The 23,112-nt window shown below is 42.4% G+C and overlaps 2 protein-coding genes and 1 long non-coding RNA gene across 16 annotated transcripts in view; 2 read left to right on the top strand and 1 right to left on the bottom strand.

Moving 5' to 3' along the window:
- The window catches only part of LOC126644444 (uncharacterized), a 62,912-nt gene extending 58,161 nt beyond the window's left edge, over positions 1–4,751 (top strand). For both annotated transcript variants that reach the window (XR_007629931.1, XR_007629932.1), the window contains exon 3: positions 4,129–4,751. This is a non-coding gene — a long non-coding RNA (uncharacterized LOC126644444). The remainder of the gene's footprint in view (positions 1–4,128) is intronic.
- A 2,346-nt stretch (positions 4,752–7,097) lies between these two features.
- LSM8 (LSM8 homolog, U6 small nuclear RNA associated) lies at positions 7,098–11,194 on the top strand. Its single transcript, XM_050323805.1, has 4 exons — positions 7,098–7,212; positions 8,111–8,151; positions 9,406–9,533; positions 10,940–11,194. Exons 1-4 carry the CDS (start codon positions 7,182–7,184, stop codon positions 11,028–11,030), a joined length of 291 nt encoding a protein of 96 aa, XP_050179762.1. The 5' UTR covers positions 7,098–7,181; the 3' UTR covers positions 11,031–11,194.
- A 9,500-nt stretch (positions 11,195–20,694) lies between these two features.
- Positions 20,695–23,112, bottom strand: part of ANKRD26 (ankyrin repeat domain containing 26) — a 53,141-nt gene continuing 50,723 nt past the window's right edge. For 10 of the 13 annotated variants that reach the window (XM_050323774.1, XM_050323779.1, XM_050323775.1 and 7 more), the window contains one exon: positions 20,695–22,202. In XM_050323774.1, coding sequence (XP_050179731.1) covers positions 22,081–22,202 — 122 coding nt within the window. In that variant the 3' untranslated portion in view covers positions 20,695–22,080. The remainder of the gene's footprint in view (positions 22,203–23,112) is intronic. The other 3 variants (XR_007629927.1, XR_007629925.1, XR_007629928.1) reach the window with 3 other exon arrangements.

Below are 23,112 nucleotides of genomic sequence, written 5' to 3'. Positions count from 1 at the left end.
GAAACAAACAAGAAAAAACAAACAGAAGAAGAAAACCAAAAAACCCCATACGCAAAGAGGAAAAATGGAAAAGAGTTTGTTTTTCTGCAAACAGAAACATGCAAAGTTATTTTTTATGCTAACACATTAAGTAGGGATATAGTCATTAAGATTGCTATGTCATTTTGCATATTTTAGCAAAAATTGCTGGGGAAAATATGCACTTTCTCATACAAAGGAGCTCTTTGAGTGAAGTTATTTTTTTAATGTTTCCCATGATAGCAGCAGTTGCTATCATAACAAACAAAATTTAGAGCAGGTGTTTGTTAACACTGAGTTTCTAAAGATAAATAAAAAGCACTTTGAGACTTCACACTACAGATTTGTTTCTAATGCACTGTAACTTACACTGTAACAACCATTTTCAAACTGTTACCCTTTTATAATACTTTTCCAGTTTTTTCATTGCAAAACCGTCATTTGATACAATAATATATGTGAAACACATCTCACCTTGGTTGCATCTAGTCATGTATAAGGTGAACAAGGCTGGACAAAGTCTTGCTGCTTTTCTCCAACTACCAGATAAAATCTGTGTCCTTGCATTGCTGATAATGGACCCTGGAGTCTCTACAGATTCAGAAAAACAAAGCAGAGGTGAAGGGATGTTTGTGTTTTTCCTGAACACAAAAAGAGAAATCAATCATGTTTAGCTAGCTTGGGTGTGTATAAACTACAAGCAAGCTAAAGGGTTAGGCTCCTTTTATGAAGTAACATTCTGGGCATGTAGGTGAAAATCAGAGAGATTTAAAACTTTGTGTCCCAGAAAGTGTTAGAAACATAAAGTAAATTAAATGTGGGGGATTTGGGGGTGCTTAGTTCTCTTCTGGAGTATGTACTTCGATTCTTCTTCTTCGGCATGTACCACTTCATTATTCCCTGCCTCAGATGCTATGTTTTTCTTGAGCAGCAACCAAGGGATGCAATTGCTTGGCTGACAGATGTTACCAATTCAGGGGGTTTTGTTCCAAGGAACTCCTTACAGCTCCTCTTCCAACAGCCAGGTGATTATATTAGATTTTCAGCTTTCAAGGAAGCCTGAGGAGTAGGTCTCACAACATTTCTCCCTCTTATCTGACAGGGACATGCCATGGCACAGCAGTACTGGTCAAGCCTCACTTCTTACGAGAATGTCACAAGGCCATTTCACCCTTCAGCATGGCTGGCTCTATAAAACAAGGCTGCTTCTTAATAACCACAGAAAGCAAAGCCACCAGAAGCTATTGGGGTTTGGGAGAGGCAATATACAGCGTGTGAATATACACAACATTCACTCATCCATTCCACCAGCCTTAGGCTAGCTGGTAACTATTGTACACACAATAACTGCTTGCACATAAACCTTACAACTGTCATTGCAGGGTTTTCTTCCTGCCCTGGCAGACTTTTAAGGAAGCAGGAAAGTGTGCAGACACTCCAGGACATGATTAATTGGTTACATATTCTGCAGAAAGCATAACATACAGCTATGATTTGCCATAGCAACCTTAATGTATGGAGAATCTATTGCAGAAATAAACTGATTTTCATTACAGAAGTAAATGTCATTATCAAGTAAGCTATATCTAAACAATACAAGAGAAAGGGAAAACCTTTTTACAAAGGTGTTTTGTTTCCTCGACTGAGAGCTTAATGGGCATTATGCTCATATTCAACTACTTTGTGTGTCCTCAAGAGTAGCTCTGCAGCAGTTGAGGGGAAGGAACAGGCAAAGGGCTGCCCGCTACAGGTTTCTGATCCTGAATGTTACAATGGCAATGTTATATTGACAACTATGGCCAAAAATAAAATGTGTCTGGCCTAATGTTAAGTGTGAACCTGTGAAACGTCTGTGTCTGAGTTAGTCACACTGGGCTCACTTTGTCAGCATTGCAGAAAAAAGGGACATCTTTAGTGGGAAACGCATCTCATCCTCCGTTAGAAAACTAATTATTTTTCTGTGTGAAGGCGGCCAAGGTGCCCGGCTCAGGCTGAAGGCAGCCAGGGCCGCTCGCCCCTTTCCCCTCAGCCCCGCGGGGCCCCGCGGCGCTCGGCAGCGCAGGCCGCCCCCTGCTGGCCAAGAGCCCACCCGCAGCCTCAGGCGCTTCCCGCACGCATCCATCGTGCGCTCTCTGCAAGGGACGCGCTTCCACAACATTATGCAAATTGTGCCCCCAGTTTGTAACTCGATCTACCAAGCCTTGCTATTGAGCGGGCAGGTGCAGGTAATATTTTTTTTTTCCAAAAAGGCGCGGGGATTAAATTAAATTAAAGTTTTCCACTTCCTATGTGGGAGGTTGTTTTATTATAAGAGAGTAAGAGCAGTGGTGGTTTCAAACAGAGGACTGAACCTCAATTAGGACTGTGAGAAGAAGGGCACAGCTGCCTGCCTTCAGGAAAAGACAGAGAAAGCCTAAGAGTAGATAAACCAGAAATTCTCTTTTTAAAAAGAGTTCCTTTATACTGAGTGTGCTAACCCTATACTCAGAATGTTGTTAAGCATCAGGTTTGGCAAAGCCTAGCACCTGACTTCAGGAGTCCAAGCCTTACTCTTTGGGTTTTAATCCTCCTTTATGAAATTAAAAAACAACCAAACAAACAAACAAAAGGTAAAAAACCACAACCCCTTCTGTTATTTTCAGGGACACTGTGACACTATTAATATAAACCGATAGATTAGAGATTCTCAGGATCAGATACTGAGGTAATGTTGTGGTGCAAGTATTTTAAGATTTCAGCCTACATCCTTGTATCCCAGTGATCTCATTTTCTTGGCCTTTGAGAATGTCTCTTTATAGGGAGAAGGAAGAGTATGAAAAGGAAAACATCAAACCACACACACACAAAACCTTCAGCCTCTTACATGTAAGATACAATAATTATTCCTGTCCTGGTGTAATGGTTAATGGTAGTAGTGAAGCTTTTATAATAAAAGCTTAAGAGTATAGGCATTATGTAACATGCCAAATTACAAAAGTATTTTATGTTCTCTGATATCTCGTCATGTTTTTCATAGAGGTTGAGCCATTAGACAAGTTCTTGAGAGACTACTTTGGTGTGATTACCCTCAGAAGTGCCAGGAAACATCTATTAATTTTTTTTTCTATCTAATTTGCCTTAAAAGACTTCATTTTGCTTTCCCTGTAGTTTTGATGGCTATAATGTACAATAAAACAATTGGCACACTAGAAGGAGAATAAACAATAGCATTCTACTGTCCAGAAATTGTATTTCCTTCAGAAATTAAACCATGGGCTAGACACCAAGTCCCAGTTTGGACCTCTTGCAATTTGTCCCTGGAGTCTTTATTGAAATAAAAGGAAGTTGCACTAGTACTGGCAGTGACAATCTAAATTCTAAGTAGGCTCTTAATACTAAAATAAAAAAAAAGACCACAAAACATTTCTAGTTGAAAGGCAGACACATGGAAGTCAGAGAATGAGGCCTCGTTTGTGTCTGCGTGTGAGATGTGTGATCTGAGACCTTTTTTTATAGCATTCTGTCAGTTAAAGAGAACAAAGGAGTGTACCTCATCTGTGTCAAGTAATTTGGTGTTTCTTGTACAAAACTGGGATTAGAAAACTTTGAATTTTTCTTTTGTCTTAAACACCTGATTATACCTTCCAGGTATTAAAAAATGCATTCTTAATATTTCAATGAATGACGATTTGTGAAATTCACTGGTGAAAGCCTGGAAATCAATATAACAAAAATAAAACAAAACAAGACAAATCTGAATGTTAATTTCCACCAATTTTTTTCAAAATGTTAGTTGTGAGAGCTTTGTCTTATGAATATCTACTCAGTGCTTTATCATATTTAATCTCCTGATTCTACACAGACCTAATGTTATGTCAGACCATTTTATAAAACCCATCAAAATCACTAACTCTACTGACAGAAAAACTTTAGAAAGATTATGTTTTCCCTGTCTCGTCCAAAAACTGACAAAAATGGGAATTCCATATTCTAAGTCCCAAGCTAATTTTCTGTCCACTGAAGGTCGTGAACTTATAATAAATTTTTTTTTAATCAAGAATTCATGTAACATTTCATTTCACAATATACTGGACTAGAATTAGTCTGCTGTCTGTTTTTATACTTTGAAAGAATATTTCCTATACACTGGCTGCCACAAGAGAGGAGCCCCGAAGAGGAGATACAAGCACTGCCTGAAACAATCCCTCAGCCTTGGCCATATTGATCACCACCATTGGTCTACCCTGGCCTCCAATCGGGAGGCCTGGAGACACACCATCTATAACGCTGCTGCTGCTTTTGAGAACACACGCAGGATCACTCTCGAGGAGAAAAGACAACGCAGAAAGAATCGCGTCTCGTCGGTATCACCTGGGGAGTCTTTCTGCTTTGCCTTCTGCAACCGGACTTGTCTATCTCGCATTGGCCTTTTTAGCCATCAGCGCGCTTGTAGCAAACATGGGTAGAGCCCTTCTCAAATCTTCGTTTGCGAAGCCCAGCCATGATGATAGAAAGTGGGGGGAAGAAGAAGGGGGAGATGTTTGGCGTGATAGTGTTTGTCTTCCCAAGTCAGTGTGATGGGGCCCTGCTCTCACTGAGATGGCTGAACACCTGTTTGTTCATGGGAAGTGGTGAATTAATTGCTTGGTTTGTTTGTTTGCATGTACAATTTTTGCATTCCCTGTTAAACCATCTTTATCTCAACCCAAAAGTTTTCCAGCTTTTACTGTTCCAATTTTCCCTCTGATCTCACTGGTGGGGGAGTGAGCGAGGGGCTGTGTGGGGCTTGGTGGCTGCCTGGGGTTAAACCACAACATTGGGGCATTGTGGAGGGGCAGCAGTCAGGCCTCCTGTCTGCCCACCTCACACTGGCAGCCGACAGGGAACCAAGGGAGGATTCACATGATTCCCATATTAGCAAGAATTACAGAAAGTTTAAGGGTTGGAAGGGATCTTAAAGATCATTTAGTCCCAACACACCCTGCCACAGGCAGGGACACCTCCCACTAGACTGGTTGCTCAAGGCCCTATCCAACCTGGCCTTGAACACTGCCAGGTTTGGAGCATCCACAACCTTCCTGGGCAACCTCTTCTGGTATCTCACCACCCTCACAATAAAGAGTTTCTTCCTAATATCTAGGCTAAATTTCCCCTCTTTCAGTTTGTACCCATTAGTCCTTGTCCTGTCACTACAGTTCCTGATGAAGAGTCCCTCTGCAGCTTCCCTGCAGGCCCCCTTCAGGTACTGGAAGGTTGCTATGAGGTCTCCATACAACTTTCTCTTTTCCAAGCTGAACAGCCTCAACTTCCTCAGCCTGTTTTTACAGAGGAGGTACTCAAGTCCTCTTATCAGCTTCATGGCCCTCCTCCAGACTTGCTCCAACAGTTCCATGCCCTCCTTATCTTGGAGGCCCCAGAGCTGGATGCAGTATCCAGGTGGGGTCTCCTCAGAGCAGAACAGACGGGTAGAATCACCTCCTTTGACCTGCTGGCCATACTGCTTTTGATGCAACCCAGGACTGGGCTGGCTTTCTGGGCTGTGAGTGCACACTGCTGGCTCATGGTGAGTTTTCATCAACCATCACCCCTAAGTCTTTCCCTGCAGGGCTTGTCTCAGCCACTTCTCTGCCCAGCCTGTAGGTGTGTTTGGGATTGCCCTCAGCCAAGTGCAGGACCGTGCACATGGTCTTATTGAATTTCATGAGGCTCACAGGGCCACACCTCTCAAGCCTATCCAGGTCCCTCTGGATGGCATCCCTTCCCACCAGCATGTCAACTGCACCACACAGCTTGGTGTCACCAGCAGATTTGTTAAGAGTGAACTCGATCCCACAGTCCACGTCGCCAACAAATATGCTGAAGTGTAGAGCCCAGCAGCGGCCCCTGAGGGACACCACTCGTCACGTGGACAATGCGCCGGCGACCACAAACGCTGCACCCGGGCAGCGAGGCCCTCGGCTGGACAGGAGAACGGCCCTCCCGCTCCACGCCAAACTACCGCTCTCCGGCCAAGCCCCTCCGCGGTGCCTGCGGGGCAGTGTGAGGGGCCGGCGGGGCTATCGGGGCTGTGTGGGGGCCGGCGGGGCTATGTGAGGGGGCTCTCAGGGCTGTGTGGGGGCTGTCAGGGTTGTATGGGGGCTCTCAGGGCTGTGTGAGGGCTGCCAGGGTTGTGTGGGGCTGTCAGGGCTATGTGAGGGGCTGTCAGGGCTGTGTGAGAGGCCAACGGGTTGTGTGGGGGCTGTCAGGGTTGTGTGGGGGCTGTCAGGGCTGTGTGAGGGGCTGTCAGGGCTGTGTGAGGGGCTCTCAGGGCTGTGTGAGGGCCTCGGGTTGTGTGGGGGCTGTCAGGGCTGTGTGGGGGCTGTCAGGGTTGTATGGGGGCTCTCAGGGCTGTGTGAGGGGCTGTCGGGCCTGTGTGAGGGGCTGTCAGGGCTGTGTGAGGGGCTGTCAGGGTTGTGTGGGGGCTGTCAGGGCTATGTGAGGGCTGCCGGGGCTGTCAGGGCTGTGTGAGGGGCTGTCAGGGCTGTGTGAGGGGCTCTCAGGGTTGTGTTGGGGCTGTCAGGGTTGTGTGGGGGCTGTCAGGGCTGTGTGAGGGCTGTCAGGGTTGTGTGGGGGCTGTCAGGGCTGTGTGAGGGGCTCTCAGGGTTGTGTGGGGGCTGTCAGGGTTGTGAGGGGCTCTCAGGGCTGTGTGAGGGGCTGTCAGGGCTGTGTGAGGGCTCTCAGGGTTGTGTGGGGGCTCTCAGGGCTGTGTGGGGGCTCTCAGGGCTGTGTGAGGGGCTGTCAGGGTTGTGTGGGGGCTGTCAGGGTTGTGTGGGGGCTCTCAGGGCTGTGTGAGGGGCTGTCAGGGCTGTGTGAGGGGCTCTCAGGGTTGTGTGGGGGCTCTCAGGGCTGTGTGAGGGCTGCCGGGGCTGTCAGGGCTGTGTGAGGGGCCGGCGGGTCGCCCCCCGGGCGGTGCCACGTGCCGCTGGGGGGGGTGAGGCAGGATAACCGCCCCGCCCCTTTCGCCGCCCGCTCTTGGTACCGCCCGGCCTCCTCCTGTTTCCCCGCGCATGCGCACCCGCTCTCCCCGTGCGCGAGACTTGGCCCGGCGCTGCCCGGGCGCCTCGCTATGCGCCTGCGCGGCGGCTCGCGCGTCAGCGTCGCGCGCCGTGTGTGCGCGCGGGGTGTATCCGCGTGCGGGTGCCGCCATGACGTCCGCGCTGGAGAACTACATCAACCGCATCCCGAACGCGCAGGCCGCGCAGCACCGCGCCGGAACGGGACGGACGGGACGGGACGGGACGGGGAGGGGAGGGGGCGCGGGGCCCTGAGGGCGGGGCTGGGGCGGCAGCGCCGTTGCGTGCTCGGGCCCTTCCCGGCTGGCGGTGCCGGTTTGCCCGTGCGGGAGATGGGCTCGGCAGGCAGGGCGGCGGTACAGGAGATTTCCCCGAGAACAGGGTCCCCCCGCAGCGCCCAGGGCTGCGGAGCGCAGCGCTGCCGGTCCGCGGTGGAAGCGAGATCCGCGGTGGGCCTGCCCCCCTCAAGGGCCCCTAACGCGCCTTCAGTTACCGGCCTTGCATCACTTGTCCAAAAGCCGCGACTTGGGGTTCTTGGAACGCTTTTCGTGCTGATTTTTTTTGTGCTGCTTGCAACCCGTGGGCATTTTCAAGTTTTATTCACAAGGAGTAAGATAGTCACCCGGAATTACTCAGGGCGATGGATATGTTGTCATCATATTGGCATAACGAAATATTATGGAAATGGAGAATGCTAGGCTCGAGATCACCACTGCAAAGCTGTTTTTTAAGAACCTGAAGTGTTTATAAAACTGTTCATGTTGTTGCAGTTTTGAGGCAGTGCAGTTAGTAATGGGAAGAGAGGTGAACTCAAATCTTTATTCTGCTTTTAATGGTGTTCATGTTCGTGTATGACTGTCCGTGGTTAGGTGAAGTGAAACTTTAAAGGTTTTCATAAAAATACTACGTTGTCAATTGCTACTATCAACCATGCTGCTTTTAAAAAAATGCTGATAGGCTTTTCTGGCTCCTGATGGCTCTTAAAACCTATATTACATATTAATGTCTCAGAAAATCGTAATTTCAGATATTATTAAACATTTCCTTAATGAAACTACCAGGTACTGTTGCAGTAATTACTTCTGATGGAAGAATGATTGTGGTAAGACTTGTATTTTTTAACGTTTTATTTTCCCCCATAAAGACTTTCCATCATGGCAATAAAGGAGCTGTTTTAGGGTATTCTCACTTACATATTCACACCTTTAAATCGTAGAGTACAGAATAATGGCCATAAGGCTTAAAAAAAGAAGTTGTAAATGCTTACTGGTTCTTGCGTGTCAGCTTTGTCCATTGATAAATTTGCGTCTGCACGTGCTTTGACTTTTTTGTCAAATTAATTTTTCTGTGGGAATGCACAAGAAAGTGCATTTCTCTTCAGTAATTTGGTTTCCATCTAAAATGTCCTCTATGTTTTGTAAGCTTTTCTGCTGTCAGGGTAGAACCATTTCTTCCCTGTGGTTATACATAAACATCGACTGGAGAATTGCTGTGGGATTTGTTTATGCCTGAAAATCTGAGGATTGGCCAACTTATATATTAGACTGTATAATATTTTGGTTTTATTGCTTCTGTGTTCTGGTTTTTTTTTTCTTGCATCACTTCCCCCCCGCCCCCTTTATGCATATGTGTTCTGAGTGTAACTTAACAGTGTGATTGTTGCATGAGGATTATATCTTTTTGTCTGTATTTAGTTTCATGCAGCCTCTGGAAAAATGGAAAAACTATTGGCTTCACCAAATCTGTCTGGCTGAAGTCAGTCTGATAAACTTTGTGTTGTGCTACAAGATACTTTGTACCAAAAAGATTTGAATGCAGTTGGTACATGTGACTCATTGCTATGTGGTTAGATGATATAAGTGAATATTAGCATGATGATTTTAATTTACTAAACACAAGATAATTTACTTCAGAGATACCACTTAAAATTGCTTATTAGGAATGGTTTCAATAATGTTGACCACAAGAATCCAGTTTTTCTGTTCTTTATTTTAATTAAATATTTGATTTCTGGAAACTTCCATACAAGGAAGACTAAAACACTGTAAAAACAGTAAAAATAGTTTTCTAGAGGACTGTCATTGATACAAGGGAAACTTTACTTCTTTTAATACTAAAGCTTATTTTAGCTTTCAGCATGAACACTCAGTAATAAATGTGTACTTTTCTTAAACTGATTATTGCTTTGAAAATTACTTTCTTTAGCTGTTAGTGTTTAAGCCAAATAATAACACCTAAATAGAACATATGTTCTCTAGTACCTTAGTTTTGCTACCTTGTTTAAGATATCTTTGAGAGCAAAGATGATAAATTTAAGAGTTAACTGGAGTGATTTATTTTTGTATGTTATTTTCAGGGAACACTCAAAGGTTTTGATCAGACCATTAACTTGATTTTGGATGAAAGCCATGAACGAGTGTTCAGTTCTTCACAAGGAGTTGAGCAAGTTGTGCTGGGATTATACATCGTAAGAGGTGATAATGTGTAAGTATAGCATGTCCTTGTTTAAATCTGTTCACGTGAACTCAGTATGTATGTGTGCATGTTTTTGTGTATATGTGTATATTATAAATCTTGATAGCCCCAGACACCTTGCACCTTTGTATCTGTGGGTAGCACTGTACTGTCAAAGGATTGTCAAAGCTGAGGCAACCAAGGAAGTGTCTGAGTCACCGTCCATGGATGTATTTAAAAGATGTGTAGAAGTGGCACTTAGTGTCAGGTTTAGTGGTGGGCTTGGCAGTGCTGGGCTCGATCTTTCAGGTCTTTTCAGACCTAGATGACTCTGATTCTGTATTAAGTAGCAAACATCTACACTGAGGTTACAGAAGCGATTGTATTCTAGTGTTAAGATCGAAGATGGTCTGAGGGCTTGAGCACCTCTCCTTTGAAGGCAGGCTGAGAGAGCTGGGCTTGTTCAGCCTGGAAAAGAGAAGTCTTTTCTTATCAGTGTGGGAGGGAGACCTCATTGTGGCCTTCCAGTACTTGGAGGCAGCTTATACAATAGAGGGAGAGTGATTTTTTTTCAATGGGCAGATAGTGGTAGAACAAGGGGGAATGGTTTTAAACTGAAAGAGGAGAGATTGAGATTAGATGTTAGGAAGAAATTCTTTACTCAGAAGGTGGTGAGACACAGGAACCAACACGTGAGCCTGGATAGGAGTTTTCATCTTCTAATTCTAATGGATATTTCTGTACAAAAAAATGTCAAGATTTAAATTTATGTCTAGGTGCATTTATCTAACATCATTAAGACATTTTGGAGTGCTTTCATCACATTCGACTTAAGCTTTTAAGAAAAAGTAAATTGACACATGTGCAAAGGTAGGACTAAACATGCTACTCTACCAGTAACTTTCATTCACTTAGTATAAACGTATATAAAAAGCCAAGTAATTGTTTACTACTTCACTCTTTCATCATACCAGATGGCCACATTACTCAAGTATACTCAAAATATTCTTCTATAGAATTTATTGTTATTTTTTTGTAAACTTAACAAACTTGGAAATATACTCATTACAAGGAATAATTCTGTATTCTTGCAACTCTTAACATACTGAAATTTAATGTTGTTATAGAAAAAAGTAATAAGGAATCAACAACTAAGTAACAGTAACTTCAAAATAGGCAACTCTCATTAAATAGGGAAGGGATTGGAAAATAGAAGGGATTGGAAAATAGAAGGGAAGAAGCAATCATAATATAAAGTGCTTCCAGACATTCCAGTGTGCATCACTAGAAGCTTGCAGGGAACATGCAGCATCAATCAGAAAAAGTCAGTATGGTTAACAATAAATAAAGGTTGTTAAAAGGAAAAAGCTTCTGTTTTAGAAGTGTGTGATTGATTTGATTTCAAGAAATAATAACCTAATTTTTTTTTATTGTAGTGCCGTCATTGGTGAAATTGATGAAGAGACGGATTCAGCTCTTGACTTGGGGAATATTCGAGCAGAACCCCTAAACTCAGTTGTGCACTGAAAAGATGAAAATGCACAGGGACTTTGTAAATCTTTGGTTGTACAGACCTATTTAACAACGTGGACGATTTTTACAAATTGTGTTTAATTTGTTTAGACACCAGTTTTTTATTATGAATATGTTGTAGTTTTGCATGTAAATTAAAGTTTCTACATTTTACTAAAGACACTTTCATTGGATTTCCTTTGGGGTTTTATGCTGCATGAGTTCACTGGGAAATGCATGCTGGGAAAAGCAATCAGTATCAGTGATGGTCCTGATACTGTGTAAATATACCTTGTTCTTAAAATAAGATCTTATTCCTGAAGTTAAACCAAGCTCTTTTATGTTAACCCAGGATTATGTGGAGGTAGATGTGTAATAGTCAGTTTAACCATCTCTAAGCATAGTTCTGGCCCTAAGTAGAAAACTGTTCCTTGTGATTGGGTTTTTTTGTGTTTAATGTAGAAAGGAAGAATGTTGAAAGTTTTCACAGTCAAATAATGGCTTATTCATATAATGTATTTTTTGTTGTTTATCAGAGATTGTTCTCTAGTCCCCAAGACTGTACTGGAGGGGCAGGAGTTCTTAATGCCTTAATCCTTGCAGGCAAAGTAAATTGGAGAAGGAAAGACTTTTGACCAGGAGCACAAAACTTAAAACAAATACACACATTTATTTAAATCCCATTAAGAGAATGAGACCAACTCATTCTCTGTCTTCACCTTTCAGCAGCTGTGATGTTGCTCAAAATGTGGGTAAGATCTACAAAAAGAGAATTGTGTGTTTGCTAATGTGCAACCATTGTCTTAGAGTGTAGTTTAGAAGACACCAGAGTACTTTTGGTAGGTGAGTTATTTATTTTGAACAAAACTTGCTGCAATATTGAATATAAGGGCCGCATGTAATCATGGTCACATGCAGGCCTCTTACACACCAGCAACAGCCAAGTTAAGTGGGACAAGCTCTGCAGTGTATGTAGTGTGTTTTAGGCCACATCCTATTGACTCCCCAATAGAAATGCTGGTATGGTGGCAGCGAGAGGAAGTCAGTACTATTGAACGAAGCTGTTTTCTGTGTCCTTGAGTCTGCCAACAGGCCCAATATTTTTTCCCTATATATAAAAGGGCTGTCAGAAAAAAAATTAAATATGCAAATTTGGGTTTATAGGGATTCGGTACATTTCATTGCAAGTTCACTGGAAACTAAATACATTGAACTGAAAATATTTATTCTTCATAAAATCTGTCTCTCAATTCTTGTAACTTCCAGCTTGTTTTCTGAGGTTGTTCTTGATGGAGCATGTGAAGCGCTGCTAACCTTTTTTCACATTTATCCATCTTGTGACCTAGTAATATGTTGTAGTTTTCTGTCCACATTTCTGCAGGGAATTGCTGAGCAGACATCAAATCAGGCAAATCAGGGGTTTTCTCTGATTACCAAAAGTCAATAGAAATTGATTAAAAAGAATCAGTTTCATTAAACAGTCAAAAAAGCCCTTTTGCTACTGAAACGCTGATATTGGCACAAGAGAAAAGAAAGTGAATAGCAATGATAAAGAACAAAGAAAGCAGATTATTAAATGATCTACTTTAGAGCTCAGAAAAAAATGCAGAGGCAAAGAGTGGAATCAGGATGAGCTGATTTTTAGTGCACTGCTCAGCCTTGGGTGTATTAGGAAGGTTATAGTTGAAAGAGAAGTTGAATACTTGTAGAAGCTCTGGAAAGACTACAGAAATCTGTTGTTTTATAGCTGAGGAATTACATTTGAAGCTGAGTCATGGAATGTCAATGCATATGGAGACCATGTGCCTTGAGCACATCATTTGCAATGCAACTCCTTGGTCCTGTGTTTGAGGATTTAAAATACGATGAGCTGCTGATATGAGTTGAAACTATTTTCTCTATCCTTGAAGTGCTGATCCCACAGTAGTGAGGTTGATCAATAAAATCTGATGAGAAATCCTAGTCGTTCAGAAATTGCTGAAGCATGATCTGGAATATAAGTGACAGAGTTAGGTGTTTAAAACGCAGATTGCAAACCCTGTCTTCTTCCCTTCAGGTGAGTTACCTCAGCTATTGCATATGCTTTTTCTGGGCCTGTGATCCTCTGTGTGCCCTGAGTTGTGAGGAGCTACAGCTGAGGAAGTTGCCTCTGCACTCATAGGCTGACACAAACTTAGGGCATTCTCTATCTTGAGAAAGATAAATTTAAGCTCCCTTTTAGAAAAGGATCCTAACAAAAAGTGGCTGCCAAAGGCCAAATGGGTTGATTATATGCAGTGCATTGTAAAACTGACTTCTGCAATGAGATAGGCAAAGGATGGCCAGCTTACAGGACTGGTTGGGATTGTGGGCAGTAACTCAGCCCTGTTAAGATGGAGCCCTGCTAAGAAGTAAAGTGCTGGCTAAAACCTTAAAATCAAAACCTGTGGAGGTTGCTTGCCTTTATGCTTATCAGCAATGTAAAGTTTTTCAGAGTTGTGACTTTTAGCTTATGCTCACATTTTGATTCAATTTCTGCTCCAACATATTCTTCAATTTGATGCCATTGGCTTTGGTCTGGATTTGACCAAAGCCTCTTCTGGGTGTACTGGTGAAGGGATCAAAGCCAGCAGACAGTCAGAAGGGATTTATTGAAATCAAATCTAGAACTTCATATGCTTTTTAAAATTATAAAATGCAATTAAAGCCTTGTGAACTTACAGGGGCTTTAGTCTGTAGTGGCTAACTGGGACCTTGTAAGTATATGGTTCAGAGAATCGCTCAGTAAGTATTTCATGCAGGAAGTGGAATTATAACCAGAGTATTTTCATTATTTCAGTATTTCAGTGAATCAAGCCTGTAGCACAGTCCAAGCTGAAAAACAGATCACCAATGAGAGTAACTTTTTTATGCCATTATTTTCATAAATGAATCAAAGTAGGAAAAATTAGTGGGATTGAAACCAGAAAGTGGACATAGAGTGATGGCCTAGTATTAGTGTTTCTGAAAAAGAAAGCTAGAGAATGTTAGTCCTCAGCAAGGGAAAAGGAAGAGTAGAGTGGAAGCCCAGCAGGTGTGAAGGCCGTGTATGCATCTTGACAGCAGGGGAGCTACGAACGTGAGTCATGCCAGTGAAACACAAGATGATTTATGCTTGCGAGTTATATTTGGTATGTGATACATTTTGGCACCTGTGTAAGCAACCCTACTAATTTTTAATAATTGGGTTCTTATTTCTGCTTTCCAGTTGGGTAAACTGCAGTTCATTCATTAGAATAATGAAAATAAGCCTGTGGACATTTTTTTTCAAAGTGGAAAAGTTCTTCAGTTGCAGTAAAGATCCAGAAAAGCTGTGTCATATCAATTAGTTTTAGCTTCTCTGTTGCTCAAATAATAAGGCATACTTCAAGTACCAGGTATTCACAGACAAATAACCATGAAACCCAGATGTGTCAGAAGGTCATAGATCAAACCTTGAGATGAGAAGGGAAACTTTGTACAAGACTTAGGTTAAAAACATATGACACAGGATAGTAAAGAGCCAGGTGTTTGTCCTGGAAATCCTGTTCCTGATAAACTCTTTCAGTGTGCTCGGTTTTGTCTTAGGGTCCCTTTTAGGGGCCTTTTTGTACAGTAATTTTTACAGTAATGGCAGGAATGCTGATATTTCTTACATCAGCAGCATTTTCCCTGAAGAAAATAAAAGCTCCACTGACGCAGGTGGAAATCAAAGGTGAAAAGACAATAGAATTCAGACTTCTGCCAAGAACTCCTTGCTAGCACTAAAAGCAAGACCTTATCTACATGGTAATATCTTCCTTCCTGGAGCCTTGCAGCACGTTCCAGGAACTCAAATTTGCGTAGAACAACGTGCCGCTGCTTTTCAGTCTTACATCAGTAACCATCAGTGCCACTGAATGCCAAAAAATTTCACTCAATACTCAACTTCTTTCCTGCTACTTGCACTTTTAGATGAAAGGTGTTCATTACTTTAGGGAGTGCAAGAACATGTTCGTGTATTGGTTTTGTCCACTGAAACATCTTAAATGCTTGTCCTGCAATCTTCTTCAAGTTTTATACTCTAGATTTGTCTTAATTTAATGTTGAAGTTAGCAGTGGTGATTACAGTGCTCTGGATAGAAACAGGAGTGAAAAGTGTTGAGGAAGAGAAATTAAAGAAAGTGGACTTTAAGTAGCATAATCCATAAAAAATAGAAATAAGCAGGATAGAAACCTGTTGAATAATCCATAAAAAATAATGCATAAAAACCCCATTGAATAATCCATAAAAAATAGAAATAAGCAGGATAGAAACCTGTTGAATATGAACAAAGTTGGGCTTTACAGCAGTGGTCATTGTAGTAAAGTTCCCTTTAACACAGATACAGTTATTGTATCTGTGCACATCACTCATGAGAAATACTGAGAAAGTGTGAGAAAACATTCACAGAAATATTTTAAGGCATATGAAAGCGTCCTATCCTCAAATGCTACTTTTTAATTATGGTTCTTGCTTTGTATTTTTGTGCTTAAATCTCTGGGAATTCTCACCTGTGTAATTTCAGACTTCAAGTCTGCTTATGATGCAGATGGAAACCTGTATGCAGATGAATGCTGTGTTGTTTCTGCAAACTGGTCAGAGCTGCTGGTGGTGCATGGCTGGGATCTGCAGCATTTGCACTGATGAACATGTAGGTGATGTAGCGTCCTAGGATACAGGGGATAGATTGTCAAAATTGTATTCAAAGCAATATGCATGGAAAAGACCAGGAAAAACATGTAGCAATAACCCCCCTAGCTACCTATAGCCACCTCAAACTCAGTTTATAGCATTTCCAATTAATCAAATAATTTCTTGCCAAGTGCCACCGAAATACTGCTGCATCTGTACCATTTCATACGTACAGATTGGATGCATGGGAGTTTTGTTTTGCAGCAAGTTACAGGACTGAACAGAAGCCAAGGCAGGAAGTGATTATGGCTAAGGAGCTGATGCTGATTGAAAATGTGTGATGCTGCAGAGGAAATATCACACAATAGAACCACAGTTAGTTTGGAAACAGATTTAAAAACCAGAGCACATTCAGATGTAAACAGTCAATAGGACTGGGGCCAGCCTTTCTTCTAACAATCAAATCATTAGAAGTAGAAGCGTGCAGAATGATTTCTATGATTAAACTGCAAGTGCAAAATCCATGAAGGTGTGTGCTCATTAATGTCTAACGGAAACAGCCTTCTTGCTTTTTGCCATGTTTCTTCTCTGGCTTGTCCTAACTCATCCTGTATACAAGAGTCAGGCGTAAGTCCAGCTTAAATCTAGGAAGTTCAAATGCTCAAGGACTTTGAAAAGGCAGGCTTAGATTGTTTTTTGTAATTATAATGGGGTAGGATCACTCTCTGGAATTGCACTTTTGATTTACAAGATTGCTTCCTTGAAAACTCATCAGCTCACATTTAATTAAAATTGTCAGGATCCAAGTGGAAACAGTCTTTGATGAGAAATGGAACAGAGTTAGTGATTGTTATCATTTAAGTGATGATTATTACGTGGGTAAACGGGATGGGTCCCTGATTTGTTCAGAGCCTACTTTAACTTCTTGCATTGTTTATAACATCCATCAAGTAATTTTTGAGTTTTATGATCTAACTTCTGGTTCCACCATTTTGTGGAAGTCCAGCCAGTGCAGAAGGCAGTAAGAAAGACAAGCATTAGTATGTGTGTATGTATTAATTTCATTGGTGGATAAGACATATACAATGCTTAACAACCACAGTGTATGTGCGAGTAGTTTTGAGTTTGGTTCTAATTATGCATGTTCTGAGTTTCAACATCAGTGTCGATGCCAGCAGAATTGCCCTTAGCTAAAAGGGGGCAGGCTACCTTACTGCTAATGCCACACTTCAACACAGGTGTGCCCTGAGCAATGCCCTTCATCATCCTGGGCCTTTAAGCAGCTGAGCATTATTTATGAAAGTACTGAAGTTTCCATGCACTCTGCCATGGGCCACCTGAGCCTTAGTAACTTAATGAAGCAAGAAACTTCTCAGATGACAAAGGTCCTACTACAGCACCAAGAAAGGCTTTATCAGTGAAGATAATCTAGACATAAGGAAGTATAGGTAAGTGGCAAAAGCCACTGAGCCATCTCGTTTCCCTGCACTTCTGGTACGTATTTTTATCTGTTTGCTCCTGAGTGAATGCCCAAAACATCTACACATCTAGTCTTCCATGTTCAAAATGAAAGCTGATTTTTCTCACAGTGCCTTAGGTCTAGATGGCAAAATGCAGGTGCAGGATTTTGTTTAGGAATAAAGTTGGAAAGAAATACAATCATTTATGGAGAGGAGATTAAATTCAGCCCATGTTTAAAGTAACTGCTTCTTCATCCCAAAACAAATGGGTAAACATCACTCCACCCTAAATATGTCCTTTTTTAGATGGAAGAAGGCTCAGCTCCATTGTGGATACCAAGAAACTAACCAGGTTTTAAAGCCCAGCTTCTTCAAAATATTGGTGCATTCCCAGGATACAGCCCTGCAACTCCTGAAAATTAGAGGACATCATAAACCAATTTGAGTTTATTAATAGTAGATACAAAGGCATCTTGTTGATTAGGTTGCTCTGAAAAATTGTATGGAAAAAGGAGATGAAATGTGCCTGTATCACTCAGAATTCCTTGGTAAATAATTTCTGCTGTGGCTACCTAGATGCTGTGAAAGGACTGTTAGCTTTGTACTGGGTTACTTTTGCCTTGATTTGCTAAAAATATGTAAGCATGATACTCTTTCATGTAAAGCCATTCAAGAGAGGCATTTGAGGTGGGTATTAACTGTCTGTTCATTCTTGCAACAGGGAATGTAGTTGTATGCACAGGATTTTGGTAATACAACTGGGGATTAAAAACTGACTTTTCTCTAAAGCTGTAGCAATCAACAATTCATCAGCAAGGTGACTGGCAGCAGTGTCATTGGTATCAGGAGTGTTTATAAATGTGAAGGAGGCAGTTTGTTGTTTACAAAGATGCCTAGAGCTCCATTACATTGTCCTTGTCATTTGCAACACACAGCTGTACTCACAAGGCCTCACTAGTATATGGTCCAAATTATCCTGAATAAAGCATGGACTGTGCTGCTTGCCTATGTAATTCACTATCCTTGTTGTGCTTATAGCAGTGATTAGAGTTAATAGTAATAATAATGATTAATAATTCATCATAGCTAGTAAGTAGTAGAATGGTCAGCTATTACAGTCACCTCAGCTAAAGTACCGCTTAAGCTTAGGATAAAGAATGACCCCATGTATGGTCATGTAGTGTGGTAGCAGCCATTTTCACTGAGCACCAAGAATCAGCCACACATTCTTAAAAATAAGTTTTTCATTACTGAACAAGAAAACAAACATAACATTTTTGGAGTTAATGAATTGACTAGACTTTCCTTTATTGTTACACTATATGTTAACACTGGCTTTCGGTTTGCTTTGTCCAGCAGTCAATAAATCATAGAGAATATACTGAATTGGAAGGGACCCATGAGGAACATCAAGTACTTTTGGCCCTTCACATGACACCCCAAGAATCACACCATGTGCCTGAGAGTGTTGTCCAGACACTTCTTGAACTCTGTCAGGCTGAGTGCTGTGACCACTTCCCCACAGGGAGCCTGTTCCAGTGCCCAACTACCCTCTGGGTGAGAAACCTTTTCCTAATATCCAACCTAAATGTCCCCTGACTCAGCTTTGTGTCATTTCCTTGAATCCTATCACTGGTTACAAGAGTGAAGAGATCAGTACCTACCCCTGTGCTTCCTCATGAGGATGCTGAAGACCTCAGTAAAGTCTCCCTTCAGTCTCCCCTTCTCCAGGCTGAACATACCAAGTCACCTCAGCTGCTCCTCATACAGTTCCCCCTCCAAGCCCTTCACCATCTTCACTGCCCTCCTTTGGACACCCTCTAATGGCTTAATATTTTCTTATATTGTGGTGCCCAAAACTGCACACAATATTCAAGGTGAGGCTGCACCAGTGCAGAGCAGAGCAGGGCAATCCCCTCCTTTGATGGGCTGGCTCACCAAAAACCAGCAGTAAAGAAACATTTACTATTGGCTTTTCTGGGCAAATAGATTTGGTAGCTTGTTTGGTTTTATTAACAGATTATTAATTAGATTATTATCTCTATATCCAGATAAGGGTGGTGAGAGATGCCTTGAAGATAATGGGAAGATGAAAACAGGACAAAGTCGGGCAGTTTGCTGACAGGACACCAGAGTTGTATTTCCTCTGCAAAGCATCAATGATGCAATTAGAGCTGCAGAGGTCAGCAATCAATTATAAGCAGATCTCTGGATATTTCAGAGGTCAAGGCTCACCAGGTAGACATGCAAGGGCTACAGTAGCACTACTCAAAGAGCCTTTTAATCAATTGTTCGTGATACTACTCTGGCTAGAACAATGAAAAACTAATCATGTTTTGTGGCCACAATTCAGTGCAACATTCTGAAGACAGGAAAACCCAGATTACTTATTACATCATTTGCTCTTAAGTTAAAAAACAACTGGTATAATGAAATTTTCTAAAACAGAATTGTACATTCTGTACAATCAAATTACAAAATCTAGTAATCCTCCCACAGTACTGACCTGAAAGGGTTTCTAACATACCTTAGCAAGGAAGGAAATTGGGAGACATGGTTGCTTTCTCTTTGGAAGGAGATCAGGAAGTCCCAAAATCTAAACTTGACTGTTATGGTGCAAGCCAGAGAAAGCCTTGCTAAAGGAAAGAAACACACACTGCTCTCTCTCTGTCCATGGAATTACACACATAATGGTAGAAGGCTACCAAATTGGCATTTTCCCCTTTACAAACCCATGCCAACTCCTCCCCATCACCATTTTGTCCCCATGCAGTGAGATAAGGCTGACTGGCCTGTACCTCCCCAGCAACTCTGTCTTGCCTTCCTGAAGCCGAGACAGGTATTTCCTGGCTTCCAGGCCTCAGGAGCTTTCCTGCCCTGACCTCTCTGAGATCATCAAGTGTCCTCACTGTGACACTGGAGATGGATTTTCAAGTGAAGGAATGGATTTCTCTTTAGCCCCACCCCACCCCACCCTATGGTAACTACTGTCACCTGCTGCTTTGCCAGATGCCAAGAGTGAATTTCTGCTCTGCTGCCCCACCAGCCAAGCGGCAGCACACAGCAGGGCAGGAAGAAACTTCCAAACACATCTTGTCCCAGTTTGGTCCAAGGACAACACAAAGTGAAGGCCCAGAGGTTCTGCACCAGCTTTCTTGGGGGAGAGATGCTACAATGTACTGCAGGCAGGCTGAAGAAATTCCCCTTTTCCTTTGTGGGCTACAAACCGGTCCGCTTCCTGCAGGATTGGGGATCTGGCTGTGTTTTATGGCTACCAGAAGCTCACTCACTGCCTTCTGCCCAGACCACAAAGAGGATGGCCCTAAAGCACTGCAAGAGTCTGGCAACTGCTTCGTAGCAATAGCTCACCTGTAGGCCATGATCTTAACCCGACTGTGCTTCAAGCCTCCATGGAGGAAAGGGACACATTTGCCTGTCCTCTGGGACAGGCTGAAGGTGCAGCTGTGAGCAGAGCTGCAGGGAGTAGAAGAGAGCTCTGGAGGGTTCTATGGGCAAAGAAGGGGTGTAAAAGCAATATTAAGAAGGGAAACAATAAAACAAAGACATGTCCTAGATTACAAAGTTTATTAAATATCAAGTTGAATTATATACAGTGTATTACCTTCACAAAAATGTATTCATATAAAAAGGAAGAGTGTCACAGCAGCATTTAATGCTTTCCTCCGTGACTCTTAAATCCTTCAATTAGCCAGTAACCCCCCCAAGTTTTTCCAGTCTTCTTCATCTCAGTACAATAATTCTTACTTTTCCAGAACTGGGACTTTGTTCTATACTCTTCTGATTGCTGGTGACTTTTCAGGATGGGAAATGACAACTCAGATCTTCATTAACAACTAGTAGTTCCCTGAAATAAGTAAAGCTGCTTGTATGGTTGCCACAACGTCCCACTGCATCTGGGCTAACAGCGGGGCTACAGACACCGTATCATCAGCTGTTAGCAGCAATAAAAAGACTGGCTATCTGATCACAGAAGTTCTGGAGAGTACTGAGGAAACTTAAAGGTGATGCATTAACATAATTTTTTTCCCCTCCAATTAAAAATGCTTCAGGTGCACCACAAGTTTGATGCAAGAGCTGCAAAGGTCTGAAGCTGCAGCGATTTTTAAAACAGAAATCAACACCAATACTGTGAAAAGGTACTGAGTTTGTGCCCAATTGCCTCTCACGGTGTTCAAGTGTACTGTGTGCGTGACTGAGCACTATCACAGGCTGCCCATGGACTCTTTGGAGTCTCCCTCCTTGGAGGTATTCAAAAGCCAACTCAGATGTGGGCAACTGCCTCTAGGTGCTCCTCCTTCAGCAGGGGAACTGGACCTGATGACCTGCAGATGTCCCTTCCAAACTCACCCATTCTGTGATTCTGTGATAAGAAAGAACCATATAACAACTCTTGGTACTACTACACACTCAGCCATTTGAAACCTACATCACATAAAGTGACGACAATGTAAAGTGCCCTTTTCTACAGCTTGAACATGTGTAAAACTTTATCAGTAGAAATAGTCACTGCATCAGAACTGAAGCAGCAGTGTAAAAGCACATCACATAATGTCCTAAACATTAAAATAACACTGGAAACATTCCAAACACATTGACTGAAAGGATTTAACATAACAAAGAAAATGCTAATGCATTGACCATACTAAGAAATTTGATGATTTTGTCAAGCTCAAGAGTCAAGATCAGTCAATCTGCTAGTCAGAAAAAAATGGATGTGGTTCTTATTTTGAGTGCAAAAGAAACCAGCAATGCATCAATAAACCAACAGGTAAGCGCAATGTGCTTGACATCCATCTAAAAGAGTTTGTGAGTTTACATTCAGATATGTAAGAAAAATGCAAGAAAAATGTTTTCACATCTGAACCAGGGGATGGGAAACCAGAGATGCACTATGAAAACCAAATGATTTCTAGAGTCTTTAGTAGTATTTCATTCAAATCAGGTAATTTTTGGTTAAAACATCACGGTACTCCTCTATTGCTCTGCAAAGGGGATCCTGGTCCCCATGAAGATGTTTTGAAGATGCAGCAGATTCCCTTTCAAGTTCAGCAGTAGCTGGAAAGAAAAGACACAAGATTCCTGGTGTTACTTTTACAGCAGACAGGGCAAAAGAAGGCACGGCAAGGACAGGACAGGCAACATGAGAGACTGCAATCCAGACAGAGACTTTAAAATTGCCAAGGGAACAAAACAATGGAAGGGCTGGGTACAAAGGAAGAAACCCATGTTTTCCCCATTTGCTTATCCATCGACAGCATTTCTAAAGCAAGTGGAAGACGCTCCGGAGGCTACACACCCAACATCTTCAGGGAACGCACAAAGGACTCCCGTGCTAAACTTAACCCCCTGGAGAGCTCTTCAACCTGAAGTCTTTGCTTTCCTTATCTGTTCAAAGCAGTGACTTATTGGCACGAAACTACTACACAGCACCGGGCACTGCAAAGCAGTAGCTGGGGAGGAAGAAATTACCATGGAACAGGGGATTTCCTCTTTGGACACCTGGCCTCAAGTTCTACGGCATGTTTTATGCGACGTATGGCAAGCACTGAACTGATGTTTGCCAAAACAGCACCGAATAATCTTTTCCTAAAGGCAGATTATCTTTTGTCCCTGATCTTCTTGTTTATTCGAGAAAAGATGGCACCATCTAAGCTCCCTGAAGCCATCTGAATCCCAGAATCACAGCAAAACTCAAGAACTAACAGCAAAGAAGGGGTATGGTACGGTTTAGTGCTGAAGGCCACGGTGTACGTGGGAGGGGAAGTGATGGCTGAGGCTTATAAAAATCTTATCTCGAGGCTGCTTTGATCTTTGGCTTGAGATCAACGCTAGTGAAGGGCAACTTCAGCTTAAGCCGAGTGTTTCTTTGTGCTTGATTTTTTCCAGGCAACTGCACAACATTGTAGGCAACTTTTTGGTAAGCAGGAGGTTTTGCCATTCAAATCGCAGCTGGAAGGCTGGCAGA

The sequence above is a fragment of the Myiozetetes cayanensis genome, unplaced genomic scaffold (assembly GCF_022539395.1).
Source record: "Myiozetetes cayanensis isolate MyiCay16 unplaced genomic scaffold, myiCay2020 scf3, whole genome shotgun sequence".
Lineage (NCBI taxonomy): Eukaryota > Metazoa > Chordata > Aves > Passeriformes > Tyrannidae > Myiozetetes > Myiozetetes cayanensis.
This window is presented reverse-complemented; position numbering and strand designations above follow the sequence as displayed.